The sequence below is a fragment of the Physella acuta genome, unplaced genomic scaffold (genome assembly GCF_028476545.2).
Source record: "Physella acuta isolate Inbredline_101_S28 unplaced genomic scaffold, ASM2847654v3 ptg000213l, whole genome shotgun sequence".
NCBI classification, from domain to species: domain Eukaryota; kingdom Metazoa; phylum Mollusca; class Gastropoda; family Physidae; genus Physella; species Physella acuta.
Window position 1 is genome coordinate 67,421 of NW_026731732.1, and position 19,979 is coordinate 87,399.

A 19,979-nucleotide genomic window follows, 5' to 3' on the forward strand; every position below is an offset into this window, starting at 1 on the left:
TCATTTGTGTTTCTTGTTCAGTTTTTTTCTATGTTGCTGTTCTATTTCAACTTTAAAAAATTTCTTCAGCAGGTCAGGAAAATAATGATTGCAATACACGGCCACGGTCTCTGGATAGGTCAGCTTGGCCGGGTGAGTAAATGAATAGGACGTTAAATAAAATTGTTTCAAATCTTCCTTTACATGATTGCCACTTGCGCCACGAAACCATTGTAGCCTCTCCCTGTGCTCCAGCCCACAAAACATGACAGGCACCGCAATCTCTAAAAACAGCTTGTTGGAATAAAACTTCGTCAAGTACCAAATAGCAGAACGCTGCAGTGTTTTGGGAATGTAATAGAAGTCACTGTAACCTTTTGGAACAAGCTCTTTTGATCTTGTTTGTGTGTATAACGTATTTAAAAAGCTTCTGATGTCCTTAACCCCTAAAGGAACATCTTGATTATTATGCAAATCTTGTATAGTTTGCAAGTACGCCTGTCTACCAACTTTTCTACCCCACCATTGCCACGCATTTGTAGTTTCTGATGTATTTATGTACAATATATTACGATGTGTTATACCCGCTTGACTTTTGTTCATATTCATCAATACCCAAGGCTTAAATAGAACGTCATCACCAACTACTAAAAAGCCGCTAACTCTGTATCCCATCTCCATAGCTTTGACCGCACACATGTAGCCGTACATACCTGTGTCAACAAACACCTCAATAAAAGTTAACGTTTTACCCAGATCACCGGTTTCCTGTAGAAATAAATGGATGTTCTCACCACAGTAGACTATGTACTTAAAAACCTGATTGTGGATAGCATCTAAGTATCGTATATTCTTGTAGAATGGGAAATTAAAAACCACTATTAGCAGAGTTTCTGAAAATGCGCTCGTGTTCTTCAATTGTCTATCATAAATTTTGCTTAAAGAAATATACTTCAAATTATCACACATTGAAACCATTTTATCTACATGTGTGTGTTCACTTTTTTTGTTGCTCGGTACTTGACTTAAAGAAGGCTCCTCCTGCTCTACTGATGAATACCATACATTGTTGAGTGAGGATATATTCTTATATACAAGACCAGTAGCGAAGTTATCAACAAGGATTTTTCCATGTAAATCATTGTCTTCTGTATTTAATATAATCTCACGAAACTGGATCCTCTGCGGCTCTTGGTATCCAAGCTTATTCAGATCATTTAACCACAGCCTGACCGACTTGACATCCTCGTGTTGCCAATACTTCTGATCTGCCATGTCCGTCGTTAGTTTGATAACACATTGAAAGAATCTCATGTTTTCCTCGCATTTCCAATTTCTCAGGAATTCGATAAGTTCTTCAGTTTGGAAATACATGTCTTTCTCCAGCTTGGCATCTTCGATATAAGAATGTGAATTCCGTACCTGGTAGGCGTTAGCAGGGAAAAAGCCAAGTGTTCCTCCAATCTCCCACATAAGTCTTTGTGCCCAATATCCTCTCCAGATGTCGCACATGCGGAATGTCGTTGTTGTTGGAATAAAAAGTGCCCAAAAAGCTGCTTGATGAAACAAGGTGTTCTGTGAGTTAAAAGGGCTGAATACACCCTCAGGTAATATAGCAGGGGGAGCTAATGGGTCAAAGGTCACATTTAAAGGAGTAGATTCTGATTTCCTGGACAGTCTAAAAATAGCATCCATATCCGGATCGCCATTAACTAAGCCTTGTTGAATTGTGGGTGTATTCCAGTTGCTGCTGACTCTAAAGTTGGAATGAGAAAAGTATAACTATTTTCAAGTTAAATCTCATTACAGAAAAATTACATTATTCATACATGATTATACATATATTTTAAACATGGAAGATATAATATTGCCAATAAGAAATAATTAGGTTTGTATTATTAATAGCAATTATGTTCAGACCAAGTGTTTGCAGCAGAACCCCGAACGTGCTTATAATTATTCTCACTTAGTGAAGTTAGAAGCACTTTTTAATAACATTTTATACTGTTTTTCTTACTTGTACAATCTTTGTTGTTTTTTGCCAATGTAAGAAAGTGGGAAACCTCTGGGCCACAGCGTTGACTGCCCAAAGTGAAGGTAGGGGTTAAAGACGTTGTTTCCAACAAACATCAGTCCGGGTGTAGTGGGCGTTAGAATAAAATCTTTCAAATTATCGTTTGGCCTGGAAAAGTAGTTTCAAATAATTGATACTGTCATTTTGTATTGAAATAAAAACAAAAAGAATTCTAAAATATTAGTCTTTTAAAAACATATAGAAAATTTTTTAAATGAAATTTCAAAATGTCAATATCGGACTTATTTGCTTTTGTTTAACTTTAAACAATTCTACAGCTGTGGTTGAATGATCTTTTTCTGCTGTCACTAACGACCTATGCTGACTAAAAACAACTTTAACAAATACTCAAATTCACATTATTTTCATTACATATTGCGTTGCTTTGTGCATTTAAATACTAATAATTTAAAAAGTTCTCAAGTGTGATATTTTAGTATTTTATTTTTAATTTAAATTAACTACAATCTAAAAGCAACATACTTTTAAAAAGCTAACAGGAATCTTATTATTAATTGAAACATGAACCTCAAACTAAGCTTCATCTAAAAAGAAACTAATATGAAAAACAACTCGTTAGAATAACAGTCTACCCAATACAAATCTTACATAATCATACTTTTATAACATAACACTACTAAACAAAATTCAGATACAGCGCAGCGATTAAAGACACGACCGAATACTACACACAAAAATTCCAAAAGTAAACGCAGTTAACAGTTAGAAATATTTAAGTAAACTATAACAAAATTCACGGTCAAAATAGGTAGTGAAATCAATATTCCACGTATGCACAGAAAATGTATAATTCAAACAGAACTAGATACACTTAAACGCAGTAAGGTCATCTATTTTTTATTCTTTTGTTAGAGAAATCATCTTTTTTTTATTAATATTGAAGGAGCTGTAAAACAATTTTCATCTTTCAAACTTATAGTAATAATTGTCGGCTTGTCAGTCAAATAAAATTTTAAAAAATGCATCATCGTTCACAAAAATTCTAATTGTTTCTGAAAATTATTTACATTTTTAAACCTTTAGCTCTTATTATTTCCCTTCATAAAATAGGAAAACACAATTACTTCCCTTTAAAAACCACTACATCTGGGGGGGGGGAATAACTTTTTATTACTTTGTTTCGGTGTTGGGAAAAAATAATAACAGAATTAGCGGGAATTGATCAAGTATTTTAAATACTGCCTTTTATTTATTTTATACACTGAGCGTACTGTTTACTAATTATTTTTTTAACTCAATAACAGTTAAGAAGCCAGCTCTTAAATGTCCTCACTGTTTACCTCTTTCCGTTTGCGGATAAGCTTGGGTTAATATAATTGTTCACTAAATTAAAACAGACGCGTCCGCCGGTGTCCCGGCAGGGTTCGATTTGGCGCCCTGGGCTATCCTGTAAGCGCTATAGTGCATAACTTCTTTTTAAACAGTGCGATAGACTATGGATAAGAAAGATTACTATAGTCTTTAAGTGAATCAAATCCGGGCGTCCTCCGGCGCCCCGACAGGGTGCTTTTTTTGGTGGCCCGGGCCTTCCCGTGTTCGTTGTGGCGCCTACGCTTGTTTAAGTGAGTGCAAAAGGCTATGAATAAGTTGAGTTACTATAGTTGTTTACTAAGCTGAAACAGACGGTCCCGCCTGGTGCAATTTGGCGCCCCGGGCTAGACTAAGAGCACTTAGCGTTTACGTTTGCGTTTGTGTTTATTTGTGTTTGGGTTGGGTTTACGTTTGTGTTTGGGTTTGTGTTTGCGTATGGATTTGGGTTGTTTTCGTTTGCTTATTTTGTTTGCGTTTATGTTTGTGTTTTGTTTGTGTTTATGTTTGCGTTTGTGTTTGGTATTGCGTTTGTGTTTGTATTTGTGTTATGTTTGCGATTTTTTTGTGTTGTTGTTTTGGAAGGTTGTGGTTAGGGTGGGCAATGCCGGGTATATTCTGATTATTAAACACACATGTCATGGTCCTTTACAGGGGAACAGGGCATTTCCAACCTGTCAATTACCCCCGTACATTCCCCCCCCCCCCGACATTACCCCCCAGAGTAATTACCCCCCCCCTATCAATTAACCCCCCCCCCCCGGCCCAGTAGGAAATTACCCCCCCCCCCCCCGGACAGGGTTAGGGCAGTGGCGTGCAGACCTATGTAGATGCCCGGGGCAAAATCAAGCGGAAGATGCCCCCATAAATATATATATATATATATATATATATATATATATATATATATATATATATATATATATATATCATTTATTTAAAAAAATGTACTTATCTTAATTGAGATGAAAACGTTGACTACAGCCAGCTAAATCCAAATGGAATGAATGGTTGGAACTTGGGAGAAGGGGGGGGGGGGAAGACAATTGCGGGACGGGTCGTGGTGGGGAGGGGGGGGGCTGTGATGCACTACAAAAGAGTCTCATCCGGTATTGTATTACCACCCGGGACCGCAGGGACAAAAACGCTGTCCGTGTCTACAATTAGGGCGTCAGATACGCCTTTATTAATGGGATGTTTCTCTCTTGGCCTGTTTAGGAATTCCTATAGTGTAACTAATACAGGTGAGAGTGTGCATTGAACTAGAGATGTTTCAGATTTTTCTCTCTAAACCACTTGGTCAAAACGTCAACTCTTTAAAGAGATGGGTGATGCTAGCTAGATACTCTCAAACTATCTTAACCTTGAATATAACAGAAGTGTACCTTGGTTGGCTAAGGGGTCATCCATTTATGACGTCCACACATTTTTGGGATTTTGGACCCCCCCCCCCCTCTTCCCTGTCCACAAACTTCCACTTTTGACGGACCCCCCCCCCCCCCCCCCCCCCCATCCCGTGGACGTCCACACTGACTATAAGTTTTTGCATAATCTTCTTCCACTATTACTCAAGCTACTGCATTAAGTGTGTATATACTCTGAGTGTATATAGTATTACAAATACTGGTACAAATGTGTTTTATTGTCCTTCGTGTCCCCCCCCCCCCCTCCACCCCTCTCCCGTCTCACAACTGAACTGGGATGACCCCGCCTACCTAGAGAAGTGGTCGCCTGGTATTTGACCTGGGATGCAAATGTGGGGACACTTGTAATTGGATATCTTATTGTATTCCAGGTTAGGCCAGGGCATAGACCCAAGCTGGGTGGTTAAAGGGCCAGAGAGATAGGATAGTTGAACTTTAGCTTCGCTAGGAAATATTTTTTTTTCACACTACCAAAAATAATGTTAGATTTAATGTGTGGACGTCCACATTGGGCCAACCCCCCCTCCCCCTGTCCACACGCGTCCACAAAAGTCAATTTTTTTCGGACCCCCCCCCCCCCCCCCCCCCCGTGTGGACGTCATAAATGGATGACCCCTAAAGCTGCCAGCTTAAAAAAACATTTCTACATCGGACTGTGTTTAAAAATCCACTATGCTATGTCAGACCCTCCCTAGGCTTGGACGCGTTTTCACAAATTTAACACCCAAGTACGTCTGTCTAGTTCAGGTGGGGGATAATCCACTAACGGCTTCCATAGCCTAAAAACCCACACCGCATCCCCACATTTCATTACATCATTATGGGCTCAATAACTCTATAGATAGCTCTACTATTAACTGAAATAAAACTGGCTCTGCATGTGCTCCCAATTACTTTAAAGAAAGCTCTACTCAGAGTTAAAAACTTTAACTTTAACACTACTTAAAGCATGCTCCTCCTATTTGTAAAAATCAATATGGGCGCAATTATTCTGAATGATATCATTACAATGTATCGAAAACAATATGTTGATTCGTATTCTTAAGATTGACGCTAATGTGTATCAAAAACATTATATGGGCATTCTTATTCTTAAGTATGCTTATATAATGCATGAAACAAAAATATACTAATGGCTGCCAGTGGCTTAGCTACCGTAAAGCTAGAGTAAGCAAGGCATAGGGGCCCAAGGCAAATAGGGGCCATTTTCCTTCTTTTAAAAAGTTAAAACTTTTACATTGGAATTTTGATATTTATTTTATATAAATAATTTTTTTAAAATTAATTAAATCAAGTTTTTTTTTCTACTGTAGAAATAATTTAATTTAAAAAAGGCCCCAAGTCCTTTCTTAGTGTACAGGCAGTGGCATTCAGTGTGGGGGAGGACGGGCGACTAACATTAACATTGTTAATTTTTGCATAGGGGACCGAAAATCCTAGCTACGCCACTGAATGCTGCCCATACAATTTAACAAAAAAAAAGTTATTACACTGCAAATGGCCATATATTTCACCAAAGATGCCCCAAAAATTTATAATAATAATATGGGCATAATTACCCTTTGGATGCCCTTAAAATGGATAATAATGAGGAAGTACATTAAAAAATAGCTTTAGAGATGCCCCAAATGTTAACAACGATGATTGGTGTAATTACTGTTGCATGTCCTTCGAGTGTAATACATGAATATAAGCTTAATTACTTTCAAGATGCCCCTACAATATATAAAATGAAGATGGGCATACTTACTGTATGGATGCCTTTAAAATGTATTATAAAGTGAAGTGGGCATATTAGTAAATGCTCATAAAATATATTATAATGAATATACGAATAATTACTTTAAAGATGCCCCTACAGTGTATACAAATAAATATGATTTAATTACTCGACGGATGTCCTTGAAAATGAGTATAACGAATACGCGCATATTAATTTAAAGATGCCCTTACAGTGCATGGGAATAACTTGGTCACAAGTACTCTAAACGATGCCCCTACACTATACTAAATAAATATGACACACATTTATTAATGGAATATCATTGACTTCCGTAGGACTACCCTTCACTGATGCCCGCTGTTTCTATATAAGTTTTGCCATACGGACAGTGTAATGTTAAAACACACGCCACTGGGTTAGGGTTAGGGTTAGGGTTAGGGTTAGGGCTAGGGCTAGGGCTAGGGCTAGGGCTAGGGCTAGGGCTAGGGCTAGGGCTAGGGCTAGGGCTAGGGCTAGGGCTAGGGCTAGGGCTAGGGCTAGGGCTAGGGCTAGGTTTATGTTTAGGGTTAGGGTTAGGGTTAGGGTTAGGGTTAGGGCTAGGGCTAGGGCTAGGGTTAAGGTTAAGGTTAGGGTTAGGGTTAGGGTTAGGGTTAGGGTTAGGGTTAGGATTAGGGTTAGGGTTAGGGTTAGGGTTAGGGTTAGGGTTAGGGTTAGGGTTAGGGTTAGGGTTAGGGTTAGGGTTAGGGTTAGGGTTAGGGTTAGGGTTAGGGTTAGGGTTAGGGTTAGGGTTAGGGTTAGGGTTAGGGTTAGGGTTAGGGTTAGGGTTAGGGTTAGGACTAGGGCTAGGGTTAGGGTTAGGGTTAGAGCTAGTGTTAGGGTTAGGGTTAGGGTTGTGTCTAGCGTTGGTTTTGGTTTTGTGTGAAGTTTTAGGCTAAGGTGGATGCTTAGGTTTTGGTCTTTTTCTTAAGGTTTGGATTAAAGTAGTATATAGGTATAGAAATCTTGTTTGAGTTAGGATTCTAACTTGAGAGGGGGGGGGATAATTTCCCGAGGAGGGTAATTGACAGGGGGGGGGGGGGTAATTGACAGTGGGGTAATTTCTCCGGGGGGTAAATACATGGGGAAATATCCGGTTTTTCACAGAGGCCAGTGCAAGGCCTGGCCGGGAGAGCTAGTTTAAGATATTAAAAAAAATATGAAATATATACAGAACAAAATGATCGCTAAATTATCTAAAAGTAGGAGTAGTTAACCTGTTGTCATCATCAGTTTCGTAAATGACCTTAGCTCCATTCTGTATTGCGAACAGGTAACCAATGTTTTTTCTAGCGTAGCTTCCATAAGGTAAGTGATCTATTACGTCATATCCCAGCTGTTTCTGAGTCTCAACACTGAGATAATCGCAGCCTGGTAAACTGCAAGAGTAGGCGGGAATGAGACATAACATATCAACATATGGTGAATGCAAAGTTCATTGTAGTTTCATGAAGAAGTAAAACATGAAATAAGCGTTTATTAAAAAGTAGAAAATAAATGATTTTCTTTAAATATATTGTAATGCACCACTATTTATGTTTATCTGCTTCTCAGATTTTAGTAAAGGAATTCAACAGCTAACATACTGACCCACGATTTTCTTTAGAGTTATTTAAATACTTGTGTTTATAATATATTTAAAAACAAAATATGGTTTTCTCGTTTTTAATGCATACGTATTTAAAATTTTGTTATTAAAACGTTTTTTTATTTTAAAAAAATTAATTAAGTTAAGTTATTTTTTTTCATGTATTTGTATTTTTCCAATAATTTTTAGCCGTCTGTTGGGATCAATGTGTGTAATGTTACGTCACAACCACACCGAGCCGAACGCGACTGTGCGCTTAAAAAACTTCGTGATTTCTACCCATTGAAAACTTTTGAAACTTTAGACAATGTGATCTCTCACCTCCACGTCGCTGGAGACTTCCGATCCCCAACAACAACCAAACGCCAGTCTTTCAACATGGCCAGGTACTTGACCTGCTCTGTAGGGCTCGCTATTGACGTCACGACTATCCACTTGTCATGCTGCAATGATCTGTTAAATACGGGAAATATAGTAGTTCATTATTAAATATTTCGAGAAAATTATTTATTACACAAAACTCGAAACAACTAGTTAAAAACAAATTCGTTTTGATCTTTAGAACACACTATTATTTAACACAATGCTCCGTACCCACTTAACAAAAAATCGTAAACAGTATTAAACCTTTAATATCAATAAATTACGGCCCTTAAAACAACAAGAAAAGAAAAGAAAAAGCTTAAATAACATAGTAAGTATCAAAGAGATTTTTAAACATTTAATTAATTGATCGTTTCCACTCCACCATTATAAATATGTATTACTTTTGTTTCATCAAAGTGAAAATAATTCTGACATTGAATAGTTTTAAAGTATTTAACAATGTGGATCTATTCAATATTTTCTTTATGTTCTTGTGTCCAATATGCGAGTTGATGGAAACTTTGCTGCAACTAAAATAAACTTAGGCAGAACAAAATACACTTTTTTCCAATCACTTGTAGTAAGACGATGCGGTGCACGCATAGGAGTAGAATGAAGTACTTACAAAGTATTGTATAAGTAAAAGCTACTTTAGCGATTAAAAAGCGAAGACAACATTGTTATAATGTTTACGGATGGAATGACACACTACCTATTGGCTTATATTATAGACGAGCAGGATACACGTGCTTCCCTACGGTGTGGAACTTTACAATAAACGTTTTGGAGGATTTAAAAATTTTCTTGAAATAATATATATAAATTTCACAAAATAAGATATTGAAAATAAATAAGTGAAACAAACCAACGCACTTCACCCCCCAAGACATCACGCACCACAAACCAAACACCACACCACCCCGTCCTGCACGCCAACTTACGCCCTTCCCTTACCAACACAACACGTCCCGAGACACCATATAGCAAAACTCACACACCCAATCACTCATACACATGATTCACCACACGCATTCAAAACACAACACACGGAGTTGATCAAAACCCTCTTCGCTCCACACCTCAACCCATACACCTCTCACCTCACCCCAAAATTAACCCCACACTACCACTGTCTAGACGTCAACATTCGCTCCAAACGCCACCCAACAACTTTAACCACATCATCGCATACCCCCACCTCGCAAAAAACACTACATTCAATACATTAAAACCCACCGTCCACGTCCCACCTTCACTACTTCACATAGCACAACCCACACCTCACACCACGTATCGCATGATCCCCACTCAATTACTGTCTTATCCCAAACTATTCCCAGTACACCACAGCTTATTTCACTGCACGCATACACCTCAAAACACGCGGAGTAGTCGTCCCCTCCCTTCCTTTAAATTACCTCCCTTACCTTTAGAAATGTAATTAATTGAATTTACTCTACTATCATTAATAATTTCCCCTTTTCATCCACAAGTCTAAGAGAAAACAATTTTGACATTGAATAGCTGAACATTTTTAGCTATGTGAGCGTAAGCAATATTTTATTCATGTTTTTTAAACACTACATATTCTTCCAGCTTTAAAAACGAAATCAAAGTTGCTACACCGATGACGGAATGAAGGACTGACACACTACCTAGCGTGGTCCACTTTTTATTTCAAGCAAGAAGAAGTTACTTAAAGAAACGTTGCTTTAAGCCAAAGAAAAAAGTTGTTACCTCTTGATGCCGCTGAAGGTTTTGAAAGGTGGCGAATGATGTGTGGTGTTACGTTGGTTAACAAACACAAGAACAACCAACAGAGAAGACGTCAGTATCCATAGCATTAGCCATCTGATGAGCTTTAACATTGTAATGCGACCCATTTTAAAATAGCACGAACAACCGTTCATCTACTTCAGACTGGTGATAGAAAATTAAAGTCGAAATTAATCAGACATAAATGGCCTGGCAATTTCTGTTAAATATATTCTGTACTTTAATATAAAAGCAAATAATTTTGTTCTTAAAATCAAAGGTTTGAGCTTAAAGCCATACTGGTAAATGTTTTGTTTAGATGTTAATAGTTGTGCGTATGGGTAAGGATATGTGTATTGGTATTGTTGGTGTTGTTGTTGGTACTGGTATTTGTATCGGTGTCGGTGTCGGTGTTGGTGTTTATTTTGCTATTGCTCTTGGTGCTGATGTTAGTGTTGGTTTTGATGATGGTGTTGGTGTTGGTATTAGTATTGGAATCAGTTATTGGTAGAGGTAAACAACAAATTCAGTTTTATTCATAAAGAAAACAGCAAATCCCTTTCTTTTTATGTTTAAAGTTATTTAAATATAATAATAAAAGAACTAGGTATATATCTAAAATTATACTAAAGTGTACTCACTCAGTTTATTTGCGATACAACGTGATATCAACGTTGTTGACGATTCGTCTTAGTCTGTTACTTTAAAGACTGAAAGTGTCTTTGTGATGAAGCTGACAAACAACACCAAGCGAAATGTTTTAATCAATACCTAATCGATTTATGATTTATGTTCTTGTTTGGGAAAAACTTACTAATCCAATACAAGTTTTATTGTAGAGTATACTGTATTTAAATCAATTGCATCAATTGTCTTATATACAAGGAAAGTAATTTGATATTGTCATGTTTTAAATCGCAGTGATATCCTTTGTTTTAAGTCTTATGTTTAATTAGTTGGTGTTGTATTAATGAGCATTATACCATAACTTTTCTCAAAACACAATTTATTTCTAAATGTTAATAACGCTTTATGTTCATTTCTCAAAGTGCATGTAGATTAAACAAATAAAACAAAATATTTCGTGATCTAAACTCAAGCGGAGTGAAGTTTTGTAAAATTATGTGTGTGTATGTGCGTGTTTGCGCGCGCGCGCGAACGTGTGTGTGTTTTAGGTTTGGGAGTAAATTAGCTATGTATTATGAGTGGGTATATGTCTCTTGTAAATATTCTACTACAACGTAGCATGCGCTGTGGTAGTGAGAGCAAAAGGTTCGTTCATTGTATTATGTAATATAGACTCACCGAGGATCATTTAGAAAATATGATTTATAATCTAAGATATTTTATAAATATTTACCAAGTGTTGTAACAGATTGTTATTTTGCGATGGAGAGTGTCCATATGTTGTCTAATAGAAATCGAGAAATTAACAACGTTTTGTTACAGAAACTTCAAACAGGTTGACACGAGTTCTCTCCGCTTTGTTTTTTTTTTATAAATATCGATGAAAAACCTATGCAGCAGTAGCGTAGCGGGGGGGGGGGGACATATGTCACCGGGCGCCGACCTTAGGGGGCGCCAAAATGGGTTGGAAAAATAAATTAAAAGGGGGGGGGGGGGTGCAAATCGAAAGTTTGAGGGTAGGGGGTGCAAATCGAAATCTTGAGGGGGGGGTGCAAATCGGGCGCCGGGAAGGGTAGCTACGCCTCTGCTATGCAGTACCATTGAGGTGAAAAAGACGAAGATCATTTACTACACCGATTAATAAGAGCTTTCTGGATTTGGGATTGTGTGGGCACTCCTTGTCTTCTGTTAGCATGAGGACTACTTTCACAAAACTGTTCCTTAATTTTGTTGATTTGAACAATCCGCGATGTACTAAGGCCAGGAAAAATAAACCGTCAAGTAGCGAGGGATTACTGTATTTAGAACTGATGACATTCTAATTGATTATTAACGATGAAGCTATAACAGCTTGCCTTTGTTGTTTATCTGTTACAAGTTTATGTCTACGGAATATAACGTTAAAACTAAGGCAACATTTGGTAAATTGTTACGAAATGGAAAAATTAAAAACAGAATAAACAGAATAAACAGCGGCAACGAAATAACGTACAAGAACGGGTGGACGGACGAATTGGTGGATGGATGGATGTACGGATGGATGGGTAGAAGGGTAGACAGATGGACGAATGGATGGATAGATGGATGGATAAATGGACGGACGGACGGACGGACGGACGGACGGACGGACGGAGGATGGATGGATGGACGGATGGACGGATGGACGGATGGACGGATGGACGGATGGATGGATGGATGGATGGATGGATGGATGGATGGATGGATGGATGGATGGATGGATGGATGGATGGATGGATGGATGGATGGATGGATGGATGGACGGATGGATGGATGGATGGACGGATGGATGGATGGATGGATGGATGGATGGATGGACGGATGGATGGATGGATGGACGGATGGATGGATGGATGGATGGATGGATGGATGGATGGATGGATGGATGGATGGATGGATGGATGGATGGATGGATGGATGGATGGATGGATGGATGGATGGATGGATGGATGGATGGATGGATGGATGGATGGATGGATGGATGGATGGATGGATGGATGGATGGATGGATGGATGGATGGATGGATGGATGGATGGATGGATGGATGGATGGATGGATGGAGGGATGGATGGAGGGAGGAATGGAGGGAGGGAGGGATGGATGGATGGAGGGATGGATGGAGGGATGGATGGAGGGATGGAGGGAGGGATGGAGGGAGGGAGGGAGGGAGGGAGGGAGGGAGGGAGGGAGGGAGGGAGGGAGGGAGGGAGGGAGGGAGGGAGTAGGGAGGGAGGGAGGGAGGGAGGGAGGGATTAATAGAGCGTTTGGGTGGATAAAAAAGTCAGTAAATGATTAGGTAGCAGGCTAGGCACACGTTTTGCCCACATGTTTACACAAGCTGACAATCTTTTTCTCACCTACACATAAAAAAACTTTTTGCTGTATGTGTAACACCGTGTTGTTACAATGTCACTGTTTGTTGTATGTGGAGCCACTATGTGTTGTATGTGGAGCCACTATGTGTTGTAGGTAGAATCACTGTGTGTTGTTGGTGGAGCCACTGTGTGTTGTTGGTGGAGTCACAGTATGTTGAATATCGAGTCACTATGTGTTGTATATCGAGTCACTGTGTGTTGTAGGTAGCGACACTGTGTGTTGTAGATCGATTCGCTGTTTCAAGTCCCCGTCTTGACAAATCTTTCGATAACGCACTGGTAATCGTTGGCTTAACATTTAATACAAGTGAATGTTAAATTAATCTGCTTTAATCTCCTTGTATATGTGGCTCTATTGTGACAATCAATAATCGGTGTACTGAGTCTTGGGTTACTTACATTGAAAACAATACATTCGTATGAAAGAAGCTTGGTCATCAAAACTGTCGCTTCTATTTTTTTTTTCAAATCACCTTTTACTTTTTAGTGTAGGAAACCTGAGCAACGATGATTTATAAAATATGTTAGTGATCATCGTGGTCACGTCGTTAGAATCCATGGCTGCTAAATGGAGAAGTTCCGAGTTCGAAACCAGATTATTTTAAAAAGAAAAACCAACTTTTCTAAACAGAATAGCTGTGAGGTGTTTATCGTTCACTGTAAAAAGTGAGATTGCAACACTAAGGTGATATGTATACATAGCCAGATGATCTTCGTCATAGCTAGATGATCTTTGTCATAGTTGATCTTTGTCATAGGTGATCTTTGTCATAGCCAGGTGATCTTTGCCATAGCCGGGTGATCTTTGTCATAGGTGAAATTTGTCATAGGTGATATTTATGATAGTCAGGTGATCTTTGTCAAAGGTGATCTTCGTTATAGCCAGGTGATCATTGTCATAGTTGATCTTTGTCATAGATTATCTTTGTCATAGTCAGTTGATCTTTGTCATAATCAGGTGATCTTTGTAATAGGTGATCTTTGTCATACTCAGGTGACCTTTATCATAGCCAGGTGATCTTTGTCATAGCCAGGTGATCTTTGTAATAGGTGATCTTTGTCATAGTCACATGATCTTTGTCATAGGTGATATTTGTCATATTCAGGTGATTTTTATCATAGCCAGGTGATCTTTTTTTTATAGTCAGATGATTTGTATTAGTGCCAAGTGTTTGATGGTCATTTAATACGTACTGGGTTATTCCCCTTTATTTCATAAATGAAATTCAAAAATAATAAGATCCAATAGTATATAAGACATTTATAACATCCATATAAAATACACTGCAATAATTGAAATGATAACGTGCATTGTTAGTGAGAGATCAAGACTACTACTTGTAACTGAGAAGCCCACACAACATAAACATATTCCAGCTAAACGCCGGACTAACAACATGCCATTCTTTGTGGCGGAAATAAACACATGATAAAACTATATAGGGACTACAGTTGTCTTCAGTTATATGACAGCAAAATAACAATAACACAGGAAAGAAAGAAACTCATTGAATATAAAAAGTGGGATTACGTTATAAAAGGAAAAAGCCTACAAAGCAAGGAGAATAATTGAAAATTATTTAAAAAAACAGACACAATGTAAGCATTTTCGTGGTGTATTTATATAAGTGAAGCGATAGTTAATTATATCACACAAAAGAGAGCAACAGAAACAACAATAAAACACATCTAGGTAGTATTTGAAAAACAACATTTGTTAGAACGAATAATGAATAAACACACGCACACACACCATATATGCATATATATGTATATATATACATATATATATATATATATATATATATATATATATATATATATATATATATATATATATAAGCAGGCAGGCAACATTGGAAACGATAACACACTGTCAAGGTTAGTACAAAAATATTTACCAATAATTTTAAAAATCCATATCTCCTGAATTCTTATACATTCCCTCAAAACTTAAAATAACTTTAGACCAACAATAGCACAAGTAAGTAGGATGTATCAACGAAAAATCTTTATATTTGTTATTCGTATGCACTACCGATAAGAATTTGATTTTTGATTGGTCCTCATTTGTACAACATCAAAATATTTTCAACCCGTTTATAACACAATACATAAATATTAAACCAACGTCGAACGGAATGGTTTAGCGGTCGAGCGCTAGATTTCTGACCCGAAAGTCTCGAGTTCTAAGTCGGGTTTAGGTCACTAGAACGTCCTTGAGACGTAAAGGCGGTTGGATATAATTCTGACCACACTATCCCTTCATATTCCGCGGTCACAGAAACAGCTGAACTCTACTTTACTTCCCCCATGAACAGTCAGGATTAAAATGGAACTTTGCTATTAAACGAAAATAAATACTAAAATGTTTTGTCGTCGTCACCTCTCCCCGTCCCCCTCCCGCGCCCCCACTATTCCTCTTACATTCACTGCTTTTATGGCGTGTAACTAGCTTTCAGCTCCACTAGACAGTGTGTTCAATTGTACTGCTGTTTTTTTTTTTTGTTTTTTTTTTCAAATATTGTCCCTGCCTTTAAGGGAAGGCACCCTGTTTTCACGCCCTACACGATTTCATAACCCAACATTTATCTAGGTGCACAATTCACAAAAATAAACCAATCTTATTTTATTTTCGCTGCGATAAAAATTATGTGACGTAGCCAAAAATATTAAATTAAGAATTACATTTCCAAAAAATCGTTTAACATAAAATCGGGTATTACATATTAACTTTTTTATAACATATTGCTATGATCACACTAACTATAAATTACATTCAGACTTAAATTACTCCTCATGCAGAAAACAAAAATGCTAAAGCGAACAGGCAAGGCAAATTGAGGCTGTAAATTGCATATCTGATGGGTTTTTTTTTAAACGAGAGAAAAATAAACTGAGAGTTTAAGTTTTTTTACGTTTTAGTATTCAAATACGAAATATATATATTTTTAATGTAGCTTCCTTTCAAAATAGTTTTTAATTTAGCAGCCTAGTTTCTACTGTAATTCTGATATTAGACTTGGGCAAATTGTAACAAACACAAAGCGTTAGGGCTAATCCAATCAATGACCTTTGACCTTTCTCTAGTTGTCTAAACCTATCCACGACCTTTGACCTATCTCTAGTTGTCTAAACCTATCCACGACCTTTGACCTATCTCTAGTTGTCTAAACCTATCCACGACCTTTGACCTATCTCTAGTTGTCTAAACCTACCCACGACATTTGACCTATCTCTAGTTGTCTAAACCTATCCACGACCTTTGACCTTTCTCTAGTTGTCTAAACCTATCCACGACCTTGGACCTATCTCTAGTTGTCTAAACCTATCCACGACCTTTGACCTTTCTCTAGTTGTCTAAACCTATCCACGACCTTTGACCTCTCTCTAGTTGTCTAAACCTATCCACCCAGGCGGGTAGTAATCTCTGAGATTAAATTCCTTAGCAAGTTTCGTACCCGGATTAGGAAATCCCTTAAAATAGATCTTGAGGCCTCTAGCCAACCATGCAGACCACCATCCGAACGAGCCGCCGGTGATTATCACGTGATCGCTGCTGGACAAAATACTCATGTGGTTTTCTGGTGAGTCCGGCTCCAACAGTTTGACGTCAGTGTGGTTGAGGTTAACCCTACACCACTCCAAGTCGTCGCTGGCCACTATAAACAAGGTGTTGTTGGATACTATGCTCCTCATATAGTTAAACGCTTTTGTGAAATACGCGACATCCGGAGACTGGAACCCAAGTTTTAAATTGTCCGGTGTTAAAAAGTCCGCCCGCCTTACATGAACGCCAATGAACACGGTGTCAGTGTAGTTCTCGCGTAAACTGTTGTAAAACCGTGTTGTCTTCTGTTGGATGATTGGACGAAATGTAAACTCTCGTCTTATCTCGTCCTGGATGTGAGAGAAAAACCGCCATGACTGGAGAGAGCCGGACACCGTGACGTTCTTCTGTGGGAGGTTCATGAACTTTGGTTCGTAGATACCGACCATTCGCTGGTGAATGTCGTCCCAGCTGAAAATAGAATTGTAACGCAAGTAAGAAAATATTTTTCTAAAGAACGTATGTTTTAGAACTGATTCTGAAGCCTCAATGTTTTCTGATAGTTAATATCATCGGGTATGGGGGTATGGGGGTATGGGGTTGTATTGAACAATATAATACAAAACTGATGTTGCACTGCGTAGCTTCTACTACTGTGATGTTTTATGATTAACTTAGACACATTTTTTTCTCTTTTAACTCAATTTTAGGCTTCTAAATAGTTCGTGATCTACTGTATTATCTATCTATCTATCTATCTATCTATCTATATATATATAATTCTCTACGTGGGGAACCGGATCGAATTAGTGACGGCTATTAGGGGCAGATAATTTAGTTTTTAAACGATTTGAAACTTAGGGGAAGTAAGTTCTGGTTTCAAGTGGGTAGGAGGGAAGGGAAAGATAATCGACTTTCACGAGTTACTGATAATGTCTTAAAGCAAAATATTTTTAGTCGCAGAATGAGTAGTTTCGAATACACACATTCTGAATTACTAAAAATAGAAAATAAAACAACTAAATAGCGGCGTATGCTACGTCGCTGGTCGGCTCATTTTATATATTTGACAAAACTGCACCATGGTTAATACGAGAGGGAATGTATTTAAAAATGTTTTCCCGTTCGTGCCTAAGACAAATGGGTCAGATTAATTAAGTTTATCTGTTTCAATGACCTCGTCAAAAAGGATGAAAGTGTGGTCAGCACAATAGATACCTGCCTATTGTCCACCAACGTGAGCCCGGTACCCATCATAGTTGGGTGGACTTATGGATGCTTCTAGATATTCGATACCTGGATCTGAATTTGAAATTTTCAAGTTCGCAGCTGTATCTTTTACCCTTTTGACAAGACCTTCCTTTAGATTTAGAAGTGATTCTATTGAAATTACTTATTTTTGTGTTACATACATCTGCATAGGGGCGTTGCTCCAGAGTAAATAAATTAAATACAAGTGGCTTTAATCTTGTTTATACCAACGTTTATCTCAAACATTTTAACCAATAACCCAAACACTGCTTTAACCAATAAACCAAACACTAACCCAGTGGCTTTAATCTTGTTTATACCAACGTTTATCTCAAACATTTTAACCAATAACCCAAACACTGCTTTAACCAATAAACCAAACACTAACCCAGTGGGTTTAATCTTGTTTATACCAACGTTTATCTCAAACATTTTAACCAATAACCCAAACACTGCTTTAACCAATAAACCAAACACTAACCCAGTGGCTTTAATCTTGTTTATACCAACGTTTATCTCAAACGCTTTAAACAATAACCCAAACACTGCTTTAACCAATAACGCAAACACTAACCCAGTAGCTTTAATCTTGTGTATACCAACGTTTATCTCAAACGCTTTAACCAATAACCCAAACACTGCTTTAATCAATAAACCAAACACTAACCCAGTAGCTTTAATCTTGTTTACACCAACGTTTATCTCAAACGCTTTAACCAAGTCCTTTCCGTCCTCAAGTATCGGGATCCTGTTCTGCTTCCTGGCTATACCTAGCAGGGATGCGCATATAAACAGCTGGTTGCCTAATCTGTGGACGAAGTTTCCAGACGTGACTAGAACATACAGCGCTGGCGTGGCTGGTTGAGTACTAGGAGCGGACGTCAATGGATGGTTTGTGCTGGATATATTTATCAGTGTCACTCTGGCGTCTGTAGAGAACGACCCACGGGCAGTAAGCGATTCCTTCGTAGCTATATGAGAACATGTCTCTTTATCTGAGTTATCCCTAAAAATAGATCGAAGATATACAGCGTTAACGTTTAAACGACAAATTTGACATATTTCAAAAGTAAAACCAAAATCAATCCAAAAAAAAACTATAAGCATTTTTTGTTTCAACCTCAATGTGTTGTGTAATTTTCTTTGTTTAGTTTAAATATGTCCTTTAAGTTAGCTGATCTGTTGAAATTTAAAACACAGTATATACAAACATAAAAATTACTCACTTGAAATGTTTGCAGAAGATGAACACAGATATGAAAAATGTGATGATGACTATTGCTTTGATATGAAGGCTTTTCATGATGTTGATGTCAAGTTGAACTGCAAGTATTTTGGTGAAGCGAAAAGACAGATATTTCACACATGAGTATATATGAGTACATATTACTGAACTATTTGTATTGTATTCATATAAATTATAATATATATATATATATATATATATATATATATATATATATATATATATATATATATATATATATATATATATATATATATATATATATATATATTAATATTCATATACATATATATATATATATATATATATATATATATATATATATATATATATATATATATATATATATATATGGGGCCATCCATAAATGACGTCACGCTTTTTTGACGATTTTTACCTCCCCCTCCCCCGAGTCACACATCATCACAAAAAGCCAGACCCACCCCCCCCCCCCCCCCCTTAAAATGACGTCACACCTCAGCATACTACCTCCCTCAAAATTGCAGTTGAATTTTTCTTAAAAACTGAAATTTTTTTTAAACTGTGACTGAACTCTGTCAACATTGAGTATTTTAATCAATTCCTGTTACAACTTATTAAAACAGTTTTTTAAAACTCGAAATAACGGCTAAAATTT

At 37.5% G+C, this 19,979-nt stretch overlaps 2 protein-coding genes across 2 annotated transcripts; both read right to left on the bottom strand.

The window, feature by feature from the left end:
* On the bottom strand, positions 1-10,387 carry LOC131937553 (uncharacterized). The gene is made up of 5 exons (XM_059295084.1): positions 10,257-10,387; positions 8,475-8,606; positions 7,783-7,944; positions 1,997-2,161; positions 1-1,735 (listed from the first exon to the last, which is right to left on the bottom strand). Exons 1-5 carry the CDS (start codon positions 10,385-10,387, stop codon positions 1-3), a joined length of 2,325 nt encoding a protein of 774 aa, XP_059151067.1.
* Positions 10,388-16,685: 6,298 nt separating this feature from the next.
* Positions 16,686-19,399, bottom strand: LOC131937554 (galactoside 2-alpha-L-fucosyltransferase SEC1-like). The gene is made up of 3 exons (XM_059295085.1): positions 19,323-19,399; positions 18,764-19,102; positions 16,686-17,316 (listed from the first exon to the last, which is right to left on the bottom strand). Exons 1-3 carry the CDS (start codon positions 19,397-19,399, stop codon positions 16,686-16,688), a joined length of 1,047 nt encoding a protein of 348 aa, XP_059151068.1.
* Between the last annotated feature and the right edge of the window lie 580 nt (positions 19,400-19,979).

Excerpts from the sequence above, each read along its gene's own strand:
- LOC131937553 (XM_059295084.1), bottom strand. The coding sequence starts at position 10,387 with ATGTTAAAGCTCATCAGATGGCTAATGCTATGGATACTGACGTCTTCT. Across the intron at positions 7,945-8,474 it reads AAGTCTCCAGCGACGTGGAG|TTTACCAGGCTGCGATTATC; the intron begins GTGAGAGATCAC and ends CTACTCTTGCAG. Across the intron at positions 2,162-7,782 it reads GAAACTGATGATGACAACAG|GCCAAACGATAATTTGAAAG; the intron begins GTTAACTACTCC and ends CTACTTTTCCAG.
- LOC131937554 (XM_059295085.1), bottom strand. The coding sequence starts at position 19,399 with ATGAAAAGCCTTCATATCAAAGCAATAGTCATCATCACATTTTTCATA. Across the intron at positions 19,103-19,322 it reads ATCTTCTGCAAACATTTCAA|GGATAACTCAGATAAAGAGA; the intron begins GTGAGTAATTTT and ends ATCTATTTTTAG. Across the intron at positions 17,317-18,763 it reads AACAAGATTAAAGCTACTGG|CTGGGACGACATTCACCAGC; the intron begins GTTAGTGTTTGG and ends TTCTATTTTCAG.